This window comes from Pecten maximus, chromosome 18 (assembly GCF_902652985.1).
Source record: "Pecten maximus chromosome 18, xPecMax1.1, whole genome shotgun sequence".
NCBI classification, from domain to species: Eukaryota; Metazoa; Mollusca; class Bivalvia; order Pectinida; family Pectinidae; genus Pecten; species Pecten maximus.
This window is the reverse complement of record NC_047032.1, coordinates 22,257,037-22,275,083: the sequence shown is the minus strand read 5'-3', so window position 1 is coordinate 22,275,083 and position 18,047 is coordinate 22,257,037. Positions and strand designations below refer to the sequence as shown.

Below are 18,047 nucleotides of genomic sequence, written 5' to 3'. Positions count from 1 at the left end.
ACACTTGCACCAAAAACTTAACGCAGAAATATTCTAAGTCCAAAAATTTGAAAATTCTAGTTTTTTCAAAAACAAATCTTTTAGTTTAACTCCGGCAGGGGATATTCTAACCCCAGAGGGACTATATTGCCAATTATCAGCACCCTAGTACAATTATAATAAAGTGATTTATTAATACCTTTCAACACTTGCACCAAAAACTTAACGCAGAAATATTCTAAGTCCAAAAATTTGAAAATTATAGTTTTTTCCAAAAAAAATCTTTTAGTTTAAATCTGGCAGGGGATAGTCAAACCCCAGAGGGACTCTATTGCCAATTATCAGCACCCTAGTACAACAAGAGATCCCAGAGGGATCTTGGCGCCCACCATTGAATGATCTTCATAGGTTCCATGTCAGATTGATCTTTTCAGGCTTGAAGCAGACAGTTCATGTTGAGGTTCATCTTGCGTACCTTATAATTAATGACATTGAGTCAGAACTTCTTAACTCGGATTGTCAAATTTATCAGTTGCAATATTAATGATATTTTATGTGGATCTGGACGAGTTTTGTTTTCTGAGGAACTCAATCTGCAAAATATGCTTAACCACTTGTATTCCTATACTGAATGCTGAGATTTTTATTTTTAAATGAAGACAAAACAAATTTACTACGTAGTAATATTTCGGAAAAAACAAACTTGTCTTTCCTCATGAGCAATGGACAAACCATGGTCTATTCACAAGGTAAACAATATTTATTATCTTGGGCTAGTTTTCAATTATGATGGCAGATATACCTTGGCATTTGATAACATTGCTGCCAAGGGTAAAAAAGCTGTTTTTTATGAAATAGAAAATGTAGAAAATGTATGTTGAATTGTGAGTGTGAACTAAGTTGTCATTATTTGACACTTACATTAACAATACTTGTTTACTAAACTATGCTTTTGTAGTCTGGGAAGTCAGGCCTGCAACCCAAATTGAAGAAATTAATTTTCAATTCTTGTAAGAAGTGGAGAAAAAAATCTGTCAGAAATTCTATGGTTTACTTTGAGTTAGGTTAATTTTCCTATAAAGGTAAAGCGTAGAATATCTATTATAAAGTATTGGTTAAAATTACTAAAACTTGACAGTTGCATTTTAAGATCTTTTAGATGTCGAGCTTGTCAAATTATATATCGCAAAAAAATAAATTGTAAAACTAATTTATAAATTACAATTGCATACATTTATTACAGAAACAGGCAGGTATAATGGTATATATACCTATATAGCTAAAGATCAACGGCCTGTGTCAACTTTGCAACAGAATTGACTTTGAGGATCAAACACAATTTGTTTTGCTTTGCCCAGTCTACTTGGAGCTAAGAATCGAATACATTAAACCCTATTATTTTCGTCCTGGTCCATCTGTCTACAAATTAATACAGTTAATTAATTGCCTGTGAAAAATGTTAAAAAATGATAATACCTAGTGTTTATTTTAAGATACTACTAAAAGAAAATCTTCACTACGTATTCCATAATTGTGTAACTAACAATTGATGACCTTATATATTTCCATTTGTATGTTGGTAATATCGCTATGATGTCATCTTGAACTTCATTCTAATATTTTTCCGCCATCTTACATAAATGTATTGCAATATTGTATACATGTATACTGAAATATATATATGTGCTGTAAAAGCATTTGGAAATGATAAGAAATTGAAAATCATTAAAAAATATTGTCTGTATTTTAATTGCTTTTTTTTTTTGTCTTTGTTACATTTGGGCATTGCACATTTATATAAATGTAAACAATGACTTCAATGTCAAGATAGTGAATATCTGCCCCAAGAGGATGAATTTTTGAACTCGCGACTTTCACACCTAGTATTCCTCTGATTACAAGTCCAGCTACATGTAGCTATCTACTGTGCCATTGCAGCCTCATAAAATATCAAAATGGGCAGATGAACTTCATATGCAGATTGTTGTTTGGGCAAATTTGTTTTTGTTGTGATAGCAAGGTTAAAACGAGATTGGTGTCCATGTAATTTGCATTGACTACAATGCAATATCCACTTCATTGCGGCTTGCATGTTATAGTATCTTGGATAAAAATCTCCCTGGACTGAAAACTGAGAATTTAATTTACTTTCATTATTTCACAGAGAAGCTTTTAAATTTAGGCATTGGAGTGTTCACAAGAGAAAACAGTAAATTACAAGGTATAGGTATAAGTGCTTATAAGACATAAGTGTTGTGGCAGCTTTCTCTTGATTGACATTATATATTGTAAGGATGAAGTGTACTAGTTAACGTTTCAGACGGAATATCGAAATAAATCCTTCAAATTTGAATTGGTCATTTCACACTTACGGCTCAACACTGAAGATTGACTTGCATATTTATTCTTCAGAAGAAAGATATAGTGGCATGTACAGATCATTCGCTTGGCTCCTGTAGTTTCATTAAATAGATTCTTTGTCAATTATGACACTTATTCTTTATAGTTTTGGTATTGATACCCATGTTGTTATCCAACACGGATCCCACTTGTTATCCTGTTTGTTGTCATTATTAATATACAGCAAATCCTTGATATAAATCTGGGAGGATTCAGCCTGTCGTCAAACACAGTGTTGAGTACGTTGTTTGGGAGCTACAGCCACATTAGAGCTATTGGATGCTGATTCTACTTTGTACTCAAAAGTTATGATGCCAAAAAAATAACTTATCATAGGAAATGAAATTGAAAAAAAAAAATTATTTGAAAAGCAAAATAAGAAAGTTTAATAGTTATCATGAATGTTTTCCTTTACATATCTAGAATGAACTATTGAAGCATGAACATCAGGAACAGAAAAATTGTTTTAAAAGTTGTATTATTAATTTGATCTCAGTAAAAAAAACCTGTATTTAAAACTTACTCTTAAAACATCATTTATATTTTGCATCACTTACTTGGTGCAAGATGTAAGCTTGAAATTTGGGGAAAATGACCCAAAGTTATCTGAATATGAAAAAAGATTGTAGTTGTGTCTTCGTTGCATCACACATGTCCATGTTACATCACAAAAGTCCATGTTACATCACAAATATTTATTTGTAATTTTTCATCAACTGGATGTTTTTTGTGTATGAAATCACCAAAATATATTAATTATTCATCAGAATGTTCCATAAAAATGCAAAACTTTGATTTTAAGCTTGAGATAAATAGCAAAATATGACATCAAATTTTGGTGTCCACGTTACATCCCAAATTTTCAGGCAACATTAAAAAAACAAATTGATCAATTTCTGATCAATATATTATCTTCCCATTTGCAAGTTTTGCTTTATAAACTTAGATGAACCTTTTGAAACAAAAAGTTTCAAAATAAATTACTGCTGAAAAAATGGACATTTTGTAATTTGGATGTAACATAAATTCCTTGACATCAAATTTTTGATCACATAGAAAACAGAAAATCTATGAAATATACTAAATCTGGTAACTTCAATTGATACGCATAGATTTACCAATTGAACTATTATCTCACATTTCACAAAATGCTATTGTTAAAGATAAGTGCAAAGATATCAATTCAAAAAAAAATCTGAATCTTTTTGGTAAAAATTACAATTTATGCTGTCTGAATGCTGCCCTGCCCTGTCTCGGCCAGGGGACAGAACCCAAAGCCTTCCTCACTGTGGCGAACGCTCAACTGAAGACCAAAAGTGAGGCATTGTCAAGGGAGACATTTGGAAGAAGAAAATTGTTCAGGAAGAGAAAATATAAGATCCCAACTTTAGTCGCCTCTTTCGATCACGCAATGGGGGGCAGCACGTACAATTCTTACGCCCTACCTGCAAGGCCCGGGCAGCAGGTACAACACTGGTCTTCTTGTGGTTGATCATGGATTGCAGTAAGATGTAGTCGTCCTCCTTTGCCTTGATTTCGCAGTTTATGCCCAACTGTACATTTGGTTTGGTTTGTGTTTGTTTAACGTCCTATTAACAGCCAGGGTCATTTTAGGACGTGCCAGGTTTTGGAGATGGAGAAAAGCCGGAGTACCCGGAGAAAAACCACCGGCCTACGGTCAGTACCTGGCAACTGCCCCACATAGGTTTCGAACCCAGTTGTGGAGGGCTAGTGATAAAGTGTCGGGACACCTTAACCACTCGGCCTCCGCAGCCCCTAAAACTGTACAGCTGGAGGTAGTGCATCATAACTGAAAAGTAAAATAATACAAGTTTATTAACCTATCGTATCTTAATCCATGTACAATTGTAATTCAATTACCTCCCTGTCAAATTTATTAATATCTAACTATGGCAATAAGACGTACGTCCCGTAGGATAACTCTTTCTCTTACCTGTCAAGATTCTTTTCACTAGAGACTTTGGGTTGTCACCTGCACGCAGCACATCACACAAGATGGAACTGGTCAGACGGCCAATATGCAGGTCTTTCCAAATCTTCGACAGCTTCTGGTCTCTTATATAAGCCGCTATGTAGTTGACTAGTTCAAAACTGATATCCGCATGGGGTACTGGAATTATAAATTAACATTTGTTTTATGTGCTCTGATGTACGATATATGTTTTGCTGTATGATACAAGTTTTATTTGTTTCTTTTTCACTATGTCAGAGTGGAAATGGGAGGTAGCATATTGTGACCTAGTGGCCCTTAGTAGATGTTAATTTGTTGCAATAAAATGACCTGGCGATTTTTTTCAGATTTACAAACAGCCATCTTATATACAGTTATTGTGCAAAACAAATTTCTTGCTTACATGTTTATTATAAAAAAAGATTAGGACTTAAAGGATTTGTGCAGTCAACACTTTTTTTTAAGTTACAGTAGGAAATCGCTTTTGATTATCATTTAAAAAAATGTTCATATAAGCGATCGGCCGGGTTTTGATTTTATAACTTTGTTTACGTAGCGATTTGGGGGTACTGTCGATCTTCGCCGAGAGTTAATGAGCTAGGTGGTCACATGACCCAGTTACCTCATTATCTCTTTCCGTACCGTAATTCCGGTCCGGGCTTCGTACCGGATGTCGTTACTAGCTATAGGCTCCTCCCGGCACATGTAAACAAAATGGCGGAATATTTGTGTGGTTTTCAGAGACGTGTAAAATCTGCTGAAATAATGCAGGTTATCGTCGACCAATGCTTTTATCATTTTTATCATAGTAAGAGAACATATCCATCTACATGTTTGCTTCATTGCGACTGACTGACAGCTGACTATGACCGACAATTCGCCCATTTTCGTCAAAACAAATGACGCGGTACATTGTCTTGAAAACACAGGTATTGTGCTGGGCCCCGATGGGGGATTATTTTGGTTATAAGAGGGGTTTGTAATTTATATTATACATTTCCTGTGCTGTGTATAATATATAAACAACTAGTATTGCAAACCACAGGCATAGATAATATACGACTTTTAATTTAGGACCGGAAAGTGCATTTATAATGATTTCTTACGATTTCATATTAATACGTCGATCGTTATCAGTACATAAATGAAGTACACAATTATCTTCATAATCAATAGGATATTCAAGTTTGATTTTAAATCAAAATTCCCGTTATCATAACAGATAATCAGAAGTATATTACAAGTGTAGACGTCTGATAAAAAACACGAGGCCACCTTGACATTACTCCAACAATACGTTAGAGGATTACACGACGAGAAACTTATGACGGGTGTCATGCATATTGTCGTCAAGAACCAAAACAATAGGCAGAGACCTTTAGCTAGCTTAAGTACGATGACAATAACGTCTGTTTACCCTTTATTCCTATCTGCTGTGCCTGTTATAGCATACTGGTTGTCAAAAAAGTTATAAAAAGCTGCACTCTGAAAAAAAAGAACAATTTCCTTTGTGTATCTGTATTATAATGTATTCTGATTTACATGTATTAACCATGTACACAAGTTAACAACTTCACACTGACTTCCATGTTCAGTCTCATTTTGTTATACAGGTACATTGTATTGCCTCAGACAATAATGTGTGGTTTTTGTAAAGTGAATTGGTTATTAAGTTTCTTTTAAAAAGCTGTAATGCATACAAGTCTACATTTTATGTGTGACTTTGACATGATACACCTGCGGTTGCTTGCAAAATTGTTTGACATTTATTTTTATAAATTTATTTATAACTCGACTTGGAAAAGATAATTATAAACTTCAGAAGTTAAAATTTTGTTGCTGAACATAAAACAATAATGACATTTTCTAATATTATATCCTATCGTATAATTCTTCAAGTTCAGTTTTTGATTGAGCTGATCATTGCACCCTGACAAGTTTTTTTTTTTAGAATTGTAAACTTTTTTTTTCAACAATTGAGGAATAAGTCATTGTTATGTTTAAATTATCAATCACACGTTGGCCCCGGATGGAAGGGCGAGAGGACTTTTACAATAAAGGGGAAACCAGACTACCCGGGGAAAACACACGTAGTCGAGCAGGTGACCCATACAATGTACCTTTTAATGAGGAATGGAACCCTGGTCGCCTACCGGAAAGTCAAATGAGTTACCAGTGAACTAACCGCAGTGTCATCTAACCATCCAACACGTTTATCAATGTAACTAACAGAGAAATTGAAATAAGAAAAAGTTTCAGCTTGCCGCAACACACGGTATAACACAGTTTGGGGGACAGATGTCAGGGGTCTCATATCAGACACTTGAAATGCTGAAAATCTGGGGGGGGGGGGGGGGGGGGGGGGGGGGGGGGGGGGGGGGGGGGGGTGGTGAGAGGGTAATTTTTCATTTGATGGACTTGAGTTTTCATTATGGTCTATTTCACTTATATTATAGGGATTAAATCCCTGTGGTGAGGTTCAAAATATATAAAACACACCTACATTGATGTACAATACCATATATGACTTGCAAGACAAACTTTCATGAAATTACCGAAATCCTCTGAAGTTGAGACTCACTCATGCAGAATTTAGAATTAAAGTGCAAGTGAAAATAGCATACATATAACTTCCATTTACATTTATTTCAAATGCATGAGTTTGGTTTGGTTTATTTTGTTTAACGTCCTATTAACAGCAAAGGTAATTTAAGGACGGCCTCCCGTGCGTGGGACATGCATGCGTGTGGTATGTGTGTTTTGTGAGGCTGCGGTATGTTCGTGTTAAGTCTCCTTGTGCTCCCTTGACAATGCCTCACTTTTGGCCTTTAGTTGAGCGTTCGCCCGGGTGAACTAGTCGTCCCACTCCTTATATGCTGAGCGCTAAACAGGAGTAGCAACTACCATTTTTAAAGACTCTGGTATGTCTCGGCCAGGGGACAGAACCCAAAGCCTTCCTCACAGCGGCGAACGCTCAACTAAAGGCCAAAAGTGAGGCATTGTCAAGGGAGACATAGGAAGAAGACAGTTTGTAAGAAAGAAAAGAAAAGATCCCAAATTCAGTCGCCTCTTACGATCACGCAATGGGGGGGGGGGGGGGGGGGCAGCAGGTACCATTCTTACGCCCTACCTGCAGGGCAGAGATTGTATGGTCATAGTAGAGAATTAACAATAGTTTAAATATAAGAATATATTTGAAATAGATATAAGAATTGTATATAGGCCTTGGCCTTATCAACAATCACATAATAAAGGTACATGTATCACTATAAAATTTTGTTGAAGGAATATGCCAAAAACTCCATCCAAACAAATCAAAACCAAACGTGGTCGCCATAAACTATGGAAGCAAGAGCACATGACTTCAGCTTTAGTTGAAATTGCTAGTGGCACAACAAGCATAAGGGAGGCTTCCCGAAAATATGGAATTCCGAGGGGCACGATACAAGACCGGGTACATAATCGAGTAGAGGATGGTACATGTCCTTGTCGTCAGCCTAAACTATGTAAAGATGATGAAACAAAACTGATGGACTATGCTAGCAACCGTGCATGTATGGGCATTGGTTTCAGTAAAACCAATTTTCTAAGGTAATCAGTAAACTTTGACATTTAAAAATTTGATACTAGTGTAGTATTTTCCCTACTAATTTTTGTCGATATCTATATACTGCATCCGTTTTTAGAACATGTATCGGGAATTAGGCCTTTTTTCATCAGTTGCAGGAAGTCCCCAAATATATATTCAATATTACTCATTACTCACCGACATCTTATGTATGAACATGTAAATGTCATTCACAAGACTATGAATGTCAATGTATTTTTTTCCAAAAAGATTTAATGTCCACGCATTTACTAGGTCAAATGAGGGCGGGACATTTGTTTAAAAGTTTTGCTGTATTATAATGCGATGCAAATGTCCACTTAAACTAAACTTGATACTGTTTTACAGATATGCAGCAGATCTTGCTTCAAAAAGAGGCAAACCTTTCAAAAACCCTATTCCGACGGGAAAATGGTGGAAAGGAATAAAAAAAGAGCAGGTAACATAAGCCTTAGAAAACCAGAGGCAGCAGCCTCTGTTAGACATGCCTGTATGAACAGGACTTACGTGTCCAAATATTTTGACCAATTGGAGAATGTCTTGAAGCAGAACGACCTGACCAACAAGCCTGAAAACTTGTGGAATATGGATGAAACTGGATGTTCATTGTCTCACAATCCTGGTTTCATCATTGCTAAGTATGTATACGTACTCGCCAGAATCTGATTTTAGTAAAATGTCTTCAAACATGTTTTCATTTCATAATATTTCATTGTGCTGATCTTAGCTATAATTGGAATTGGGCTGCAGATAAAGCCTACATAAGCCCTAAACACATTAAAAAAACTCTTGATTAGTAGTTTCAATTTACGCATGAAAGAGAAATTAACCGATATTTAGTGAATTAAATTTTGGTTATCCACATTATTTTCAGAACTGGTTCGAAATATTTCCAGTGCCGCACTAGCGGCAACAGGGAAACTATAACTCTCCTGTGCTGTGGCAACGCAGGCGGGAATATGCTGCCACCTCTCTGCGTGGTCAAGGGGAAAACAGTCAAGTCACTGCAAACCCTCCGGACACAAGATGCCCCAGCCCAAACAAGATTTACCGTATCGAATTCTGGATGGACTAAGATGGTAATAACCCTAATGACTACTGTGTGATCATAGTCTTAATATAAATTTGCTATTTATCAAAGTCTTAATATAAAAAATGCTATGTATATTCGTTATATTTTTGTGCTGTTGCACATTGCATCATTGGAAAATAAGTTTCTGTACCCACGGTGGCCGAGTGGTTAAGGTGTCATAATATTCTATCACTAGCCTTCCACCTCTAAGTTGCGAGTTCTAGACCCATGACTGTAGGTCAGCGGTATTACTCCGGGTATGGACTTTCCTCTACTTGCAAACCTGTCACATCCTTAAATATTTGGTTTGGTTTATTTTGTTTAACGTCCTATTAACAGCTAAGGGCATGCGTGTGGTGAGTGCGTATGTGTGTTTTGGGAGGCTGCGGTATGTTAACCCTGACTATTAGTTGGATGTGAAACACAATAGACCAAACTAATCCTCTTCTCGCACACAAGTAAAATTTGTCAGAATTTTAAATTAACTATTTAGGGAATCATGGAAAGGTGGTTTAAGGATTGGTTTTTGGTTTATTTTGTTTAACGTCCTATTAACATCTAAGGTCATTTAAGGACGGCCTCCCGTGCGTGCGACATGTATGCGTGTGGTGAGTGCGTATGTGTGTTTTGGGAGGCTGCGGTATGTTCGTGTTAAGTCTCCTTGTGATAGGCCGGAACTTTTGCCGATTTAAAGTGCTATCTCACTGAAGCATACTGCCGAAGACACCCAGCAGCACACCCCACCCGGTCACATTATACTGACAACGGGCCAACCAGTCGTGAAACCATTTCCTTCCACTGATTGGACCAGAGAGGCCACAGCTACTTCTTATGGATGGGCATAACAGCCACAATGATGTGGAGCTTTTGAAAGAAGCTAGGGATAACAATATCATCATGGTGGAGTTACCGGAACATACGTCTCACTGGCTTCAGCCGCTAGACCGATGAGTGCAACAACTGACTTTTGCTATATGGCAATGATATTCAAGGATTTGTTATAACTATTAGGGTAATTGATAAAAGGTAACTAAACAGACCTTTTAGAATTGATGTATTGATTTATATCTTAAATCATATTATTACTTTTCTATTCAGAACCGTATTTGGGCCTTTTAAAAAGGCTTATAATAAGGTGTGTGGCGATTTAATGAATGAAAATCCAGGGACTGTGGTGTCTAAAGGGACATTTTGTGGCCTATTAGAGAAAGCCTGGGTCCGAAGTATGACTGCAGCAAATCTGAAAAGCGGGTTCCGGGCATGTGGAGTGTACCCCTTTGGTGCGCACGACATTCCAAATGCGGCATTCCATCCAAACTCTGCAACACGGCTGCAGAGCGTACGTCAATATGTAAACTTGCGATAAGGCCTATCATTAATCATGTGACTTTGAAAATGAAATAAATTGGCATAAATGAATAACCATATAAATGTAAAATATTACCAAAGAAAATGAGTTCAGTGTACGCATTTGTAAATGAAAACAGCTTTGTGTACATGGGTGAACTTCCTCCCCTTTTTTATTTCAGAGGGCAAGCAACACAGCTTCCGTATCAGCTACAGCAACAGTGTCTGCCGAAACTGCCGATGTACCGGTGTCCCTCTACCCTACGGTAACCATCTCAGTGTCTGCCGATGAACCAGTGTCCCTCCACCCTACGGTAACCACCCCAGTGTCCGCCGATGAACTGGCGTCCCTCCACCCTACGGTAACCACCCCAGTGTCTGTCGATGTACCGGTGTCCCTCCGCCCTACGGTAACCATCCCAGTGTCTGTCGATGTACCGGTGTCTCTCCACCCTACGGTAACCATCACAGTGTCTGTCGATGTACCGGTGTCCCTCCACCCTACGGTAACCATCTCAGTGTCCGTCGATGAACTGGCGTCCCTCCACCCTACGGTAACCACCCCAGTGGCTGCCGATGTGCCCGAGTCCCTCCAAACAGTGCTTGCCCCAGTGTCCACATCCACATAAATGACTTCTCCAGTTCCAGATGAAATCTGAAATGTGGTGAACAATATAGAGTTGGACTCAGATGTCCTTCAAGCGCTTTTGAAAGGTGATGTTTTGTCAGCGTTACAGAGCAACAATCAGGTAATATAATTTTCTTTGTTGTTTTGAAATGAAGTCAGGATATGTTCCAACGATACCCAATATTAAAATACATATATGAATGTACATTGTCATCTCCGAAAATTATCTTTCGTCTGAATTGTACAAAAAATGTTGTACATATTAAGACAATACCAATATACTCACTACTTCTTGCATTCTTAGGAATCGGTGAATGCGAGCTTTCCCTTCACCAATTCTTCATCACCCAATGACACGGATGCAGATGTGATGTCCTACCCGACACCAAAAACACAATTAGGAAAAAGGAAGAAGGATGCTGTTAAGCGATACTTTGGGCTGACGTCAGAAGAGGTCATTGACCAGAAGCAGCAGCAACTCAATATTAAACAAGAGATCCCAGAGGGATCTTGGCGCCCACCATTGAATGATCTTCATAGGTTCCATGTCAGATTGATCTTTTCTCTTTTTTTCCCTTACTCTTTCTAATCTGTATCAATTGAGAAACATCCCTCCAATGCTTTTTTAACAAGGGAAACTTATATATGAAATTTGAGATTTAGCGATAATGGTTGTCTGTCGACACTGTTTTCAGATTGGTCCAAAAATGCAATACGACGGACCAAGGAGAAGCTACATATGAAAATTGAGAAAGATCCTTCAGTTCTTTCTGAGAAATAGCGATAACAAACTTCAATTGTCAAAATCCAAGATGGCTGCCTGTCGGCCATGTTGTTTATGATCGGTCCCAAAATGCAATATACATAACAGCAGACCAAGGGGAACCTACAAATGAAATTTGAGAAAGATCTCTTCCTTACTTTAATAGGACGTTAAACAAAATCAACCAACCAACCAACTTTCTCAGAAATAGCGATAACAAACTTCAATTGTCAAAATCAAAGATGGCTGCCTGTCTCTATTCATTCTGCCCTGCAGGTAGGGCGTAAGAATTGTACCTGCTGCCCCCATTGCATGATCGTAAGAGGCGACTAAATTTGGGATCTTATCGTTTCTCTTTCTTAACAACTTTCTTCTTCCTAACGTCTCCCTTGACACTGCCTCACTTTTGGCCTTTAGTTGAGCGTTCGCCCCTGTGAGGAAGGCTTTTGGTTCTGTCCCCTGGCCGAGACATACCACAGTCTTTAAAAATGGTAGTTGCTGCTTCTGCTTAGTGCTCAGCATACAAGGAGTGTGACGACTGGTTCGCCCGTTATCAGTATAATGTGACCGGGTGGGGTGTGATGCTGGGTGTCTTCGGCAGTATGCTTCAGTGAGGTAGCACTATAAATCGGCAAAAGTTCCGGCCTATCACAAGGAGACTTAACACGAACACACCGCAGCCTCCCAAAACACACATACGCACTCACCACACGCATGTATGTCGCACGCACGGGAGGCCGTCCTTAAATGACCTTAGATGTTAATAGGACGTTAAACAAAATAAACCAAACCAAACCAATTGTTATCCGAAAATGCAATATGCATAACTAGGGACCAAGGGCAACCTACATATGAAATAGAAAGCAGATGCATTGAAATAAATTTAATATAATAAACTCTGTTACAGTTAAAATAGACATTTGGTGTATATAAATGAAATACATACATCCAAATTGTCTACATTGTTCATTAAGAAATGTGGAAACTGTTTGTCAATACCAAGAACCAAAGTACAAGTCAAACCTGCATTAAGGTATTTATTTTACAAAAATGAAACTTTTGTTGAAAACAGTTCAATAGCTCAATTAATTTTACACTGTGGGGTCATCATTTTGGCAGCTATCTGGAACATGCTGCCAGACATCTAATATCTCAGTACTTGGTAGGCTCTGCGAAGACAAAATAATCATCTGTCCTATGCTAATTATGTCTATATAAACGTCTTCATCTCTCAAACCGCATGGCCATGTCACGAGTTACCCGCCTTCGCCTGCCCTGCAGGTAGGGCGTAAGAATTGTACATGCTGCCCCCATTGCATGATCGTAAGAGGCGACTAAAGGATAAAGTCCACTAACTGGTGATTTTGGCCCAGAATAACAGGAAAATAAAAATGTTAAATTGTGTCTGTTTTTTTTCTTTTTCTGTATTATTGAGCTAAAACCGATGTTATTTAAAAAAAAAAAAAAAAAAAATCTGAAAATACCTTATTTCCCCGTCGGGGTCCCCTGATCATTGCCAGATTCTTCAAATGAGCTGAATCCGGCAAAAATGATGAATACTTTGCAGAAATAAAGTATGAGCCTAATCGTGTAACAATAAGAAATTTCAATATAATGTTAATAATTGTAATTTATACTTGCTGACAAAATTTGGTGTTGTTACTCGATTAGGCTGCCCTTCAAATCTGAAATAATAAAATAATCGTCTTGGGGTATGCATCGCTATGATTTTCTAACAACCGGGTCAAGTCCTATTCCGGAAAATATATATAACCGCGAAATACCCATATATAGTACGCATTAGAAAAAGATGGTATATAAGGCCCCGATTTCAACATAAACATTTATTTTCTGATACTGTATTCAATAAATCTTTCTTCTTGATTTAAAAAAAATTAAATTGTCGACATTTCTTTTCCCATTTATTATCCGGATTTTTGTCGTGTCGGCGTTTACTCTGCGGCTGACAAATTGGCAGACGACTGACAGCTGTTTGTTTACAACAGGGATTTCTGCAATTTAGAACTTGCATCTGCATTTTATTGGATACATAAGCAAAACAATGTATCTGTAGCTTATTCCAGGCAAGTATTTTGGTTTAATAATCTTAAGATATGCCACATGAGCAAGTGCTCTGCTTGACACGGCATGACCAGCGAGTCGGTTGTTATGATGCTATTTTTAGATATCAGTCGCACGGTCAAACTCCAAAGTTGAGAACATATTGCGAGTTATCGACAGACTATATACATTTCAAGACAACCCATTATTTATTTCTGTAGCTTAATATCCCTAGAATATCAATAAAGTCTTCGATTAATAACTTTATCTAGTAGAAGCGAACTGAACTTTGACCCGCCTGCATCCATCGTGACTTGTTTACGTTTTTTTTTCAGTGATATTTTTTTGTTTTGCTTAACACACGTATACCAAACTCCATATCAGCATTGGATAGCTAATAATCGATGATACTGTACCAATAATTCGAAGTAGTTCATTCTGCATCAATCACAGTGTATTCTGTTTGGAAAGTGCGGCACTCGGGAATAGATACAGAATTTTTTCGCCAATGGCGTTGAAGGGGGCCTTGAAAGTTAGACTATAATTATAATCAACGAAGTCGGGTGTTGTGTAGGCATAGTCGGAGGACAATGCTTCATTAATCTCTGTTTTACTGAAATATCCCAAAAGCTCTGAAAGTTCTGTAAACCATAATGCTAATAGTTTTGTATACAATGCGGTACAAAATGTATCTTCCTTCAATTTCATACACATATATATTACAAAATTAAACACTTTGAAACCTGTTCTCTCCCGAGTCTACGTTCCCTCTAGATCTACTCGCATTCATCTTTTTTATATCACCATGAAAGAAATGATGTTTAAATGCAACATATCTCAATAATTACTTGATCAATGTTTTATAGACATATTATTCATATGATAAATAATCTTGAATGTCAAGTCATAACCATCACAAAAAACCCTGACATAATACATTTCTATTATGAAGCAGAGAACATTGTCACCTTGGCTTTTACATTTATATGTTTGCTTGCTAATCAGTTTGTTTTAATTGATTTTAATTTTTTTTTTCAGTATGCCAGGACAAAAGAATTACAGATGTGCATGCTGCAACAAGCAGACAAAACCAGAGGGAAGGCGTCACATTACTGGGGAGACCTACAAATCGTACAGAGAGTACTTGAATATCACCAACAATGATGAAACTCTAACAACATGTGGGAAATGCTACATAAAATTCCGTAGAACATCAGATGAACATTTACCAGTAGTTGGAGAGCCTGTTCAAGTGCCAAGCAACATATGTGATGTTGACTATATTCCAAAAACTAAAAGACAAAAAGCAGAAGGTAAAACATTTTGTTTTCTGCAATTACATCTGATAGCGAATCTTCCTCTAGCTGTACTGGTCTCTGGCCATTGCTGTGATACACTCTTCATGCATTATTTGTATTGATAATTTGATACACATTTTAAGTGATATTTACTTTTCCATTTAGTTAGGTTAATATATACAATAAGGGGCATTTAATTTTTCATCTGAAAATATAACCATGACTATAATATTATCATATATAGCACAGGTCATTTTCTATGTAATAAAGGAGTGTTATAAAACTGATAAAGCACACCTACATTATACACCTGCAAATGGGTCGTAATACTGATGTGCCAACATTATACCACTAGCCCTCCACCTCTGGGTTGCGAGTTTGAAACCCACTTGGGGCAGTTACCAGGTACTGACCACACATCCTTAATTGACACTGGCTGTTCATAGGACGTTAAGCAAAATAAACCAAAACAAAATTTAACCAAAGTTACTGAGGGTAGATAAATGACGTCATGTTATTATACATTATGTCACTATTGTCTAGTGAACAAATAGCCTTTTATAGTGAAATATTGAAATAGCTTATGTTTCTCGAGTGGTATAATACCCTGGTAAATAGAATACACAGTTCATAAACTCATTCAATATTATAAGACACTTATGCTATATTGTCTATCTTATATTTTTACCTGGATCTCACAAAAGGCTTGTTTCATAAAATAATAAATAAACTTGTTTTACATATCTCTTGTGTTAGATTTTTGCAGTATCGTTGATAAACATTTATGTCTGTTTTTGTTTTAGGTATTGTGAGTCCTAAAAACATTGCACTGCCAATAGGAAGTACTGGTAAGAGCCACTCAACATGCTGTGTATGCAAGCGCCGGGGACATAAACTTATTGTGGTACCATCTGATTGCCGCTACAGGTTGTTTGTAGAGAATGGAAAATTACTATTGGCGGGTGCAAGATGCTGTATAGGTCACCTTGATGATGGTTTCTTTACTGATCATGCATTAACAAACTACCTTGGAGATTCTTTCAAAGGACAGGACCACTCAAACCTTAACAGGAGTGACACTATGGAACTGATTAATAATGTAAGGTCAATTGCCATAAATAATCAAAAGTACAGAATAGATTTCAATCAAGGTAGTTCACTACAAGATTCGGATTACCTAAGTCTGACAGGAATCACAAAAGAGAACTTTGATGATGTTTGCTCACATATTAAAGACAGTAATATCAGATCAACAAAGAACAGAACAATGCGGACATGTGTTGCCCTACTGTTAGTTAAACTACGTGCAGGTATTTCAAACAAACTGCTCTCAACACTCTTTAACATTGGGAAATCTAGTGTACAACGAGCCATTGTTTCGGCTAGGAAAGCATTGTCTGAGCATTTTACTAGGAACTATGTAGGATTCCAACATATTACTGGAAATGAAGTGATTAAGGAGCATACCAGACCCTTGGCTCAGGAGCTTTTTGGCAGTATTATAAACAAGCCTGCAATTCTTGTCTTGGATGGAACATACATCTATATCCAAAAGTATCACAACTTCAAATTCCAGAGACGATCATACAGCATGCATAAGAATAGACCCCTGGTGAAGCCCATGATGTATGTAACTACCACTGGATATATTGTTTCTGTTCTTGGACCCTACCTAGCAGATTACAAGAACAACGATGCCAATATCCTGAAACACAATGTCAAAGGAAACATGGAGAATTTGACGGAGTGGATAAAGGAAGAGGATGTCATGGTTGTTGACAGAGGGTTTAGGGATTCCATCGATATGCTGACAGAAATGGGTATCCACACCGAAATGCCACGTTTCCTTTCAAGAGGTCAGAAACAGTTCACCACAGAGGAGGCTAATTCATCCCGTTTAGTCACCAAGATTCGATGGATTGTGGAATCTGTGAATGGACGCATCAAGCAGTGGAAATTTCTCCAAAACATTGTCCCCAACAATCAGATACCATACATTGGAGACTATGTGCAGTTGATTTGTGCATTATGCAACAGGTACCTTACACCACTAAATAGAGGAGACTCGGAGGAGGATCAACTGCTTGGTGCAAAGATGAAGGTATGCATTATATGTATATACTTTTGTATCAAGCAATACATTTCTATACACCTGTGAAAATAATGTTGCATATTATGCTAAGTGAAGTGTCCATACACACTTTGGTTTTTGCAACATAACTAAATAACATATTTCAAAGACAGTTTTTAGTCTGAAGTTGGGCAAATTTTTTACATAATTTATTAGCTTACGTCTTTGTGATTTGTTTCCACACAATCATTTGATAAAATATGACATGAAAGATTATATAGAGATAGACAAGACTGAAGTTAAACTAAGATCTAAGTTTTGATTATGATTGCCACATATAATTTAATACTTCACGTACTTTTACACGTAATACATCAAATGATTTTATAATTTCAGGTGCTGGCCAGCAAGCAGAACGGTTTACAAGAGCGCGTCATCAGTGAAAGGCTGGACAGACGAACAGGTGTGTGGGTCAAGCTTGATGCCTCTGAAGTGGTACCACAGTTCCCGAAGTTGTCTGAGGAAGATGCGCGAAACATAACATTTGGTGTGTACCAACTGAAACTGGCTCAAAGTTACACCCAGGAGCATTTGACTGATGATGGAGATTACATCATCATGGCCAATGGTGATATATCCAACATTGTTCGAGTGCAGATTCAGAGTAGACATATCTCCTCGAAGAAGTACATGCTCTGGATCCAGTATGATGAGGCCTATGTTACCAGCTGGTATTGTCAGTGTCGGGCTGGAGCCAGAGTCCTTGGTACATATGCGCACGTCTCTTCTGCTATCTGGTACTTGGGTTTTGCCAGACACCAACCTTCCATAAGTGGAGTCAGGAATTAG

The 18,047-nt window shown here is 37.4% G+C and overlaps 2 protein-coding genes across 2 annotated transcripts; both read left to right on the top strand.

Annotated features, from left to right (window-relative positions):
- Positions 1 to 7,641: 7,641 nt before the first annotated feature.
- Positions 7,642 to 8,590, top strand: LOC117316197. The gene is made up of 2 exons (XM_033870718.1): positions 7,642 to 7,942; positions 8,307 to 8,590. The coding sequence occupies exons 1-2, from the start codon at positions 7,710 to 7,712 to the stop codon at positions 8,404 to 8,406; spliced, it is 333 nt and encodes a 110-aa protein (XP_033726609.1). The 5' UTR covers positions 7,642 to 7,709; the 3' UTR covers positions 8,407 to 8,590.
- On the top strand, positions 8,451 to 18,047 carry LOC117316313. The gene is made up of 7 exons (XM_033870852.1): positions 8,451 to 8,596; positions 10,129 to 10,369; positions 10,560 to 10,787; positions 11,310 to 11,449; positions 14,868 to 15,142; positions 15,931 to 17,228; positions 17,595 to 18,047. The coding sequence occupies exons 1-7, from the start codon at positions 8,451 to 8,453 to the stop codon at positions 18,045 to 18,047; spliced, it is 2,781 nt and encodes a 926-aa protein (XP_033726743.1).

Bases quoted from the DNA above. Each gene is read 5' to 3' on its own strand.
- LOC117316197 (XM_033870718.1), top strand. From the start codon at position 7,710: ATGACTTCAGCTTTAGTTGAAATTGCTAGTGGCACAACAAGCATAAGG. The intron at 7,943-8,306 runs GTAATCAGTAAA...ACTGTTTTACAG, and splicing joins AGTAAAACCAATTTTCTAAG to ATATGCAGCAGATCTTGCTT.
- LOC117316313 (XM_033870852.1), top strand. From the start codon at position 8,451: ATGAACAGGACTTACGTGTCCAAATATTTTGACCAATTGGAGAATGTC. The intron at 10,370-10,559 runs GTACGTCAATAT...TTTTTATTTCAG, and splicing joins CTGCAACACGGCTGCAGAGC to AGGGCAAGCAACACAGCTTC. The intron at 11,450-14,867 runs GTCAGAAGAGGT...TTTTTTTTTCAG, and splicing joins AAGCGATACTTTGGGCTGAC to TATGCCAGGACAAAAGAATT.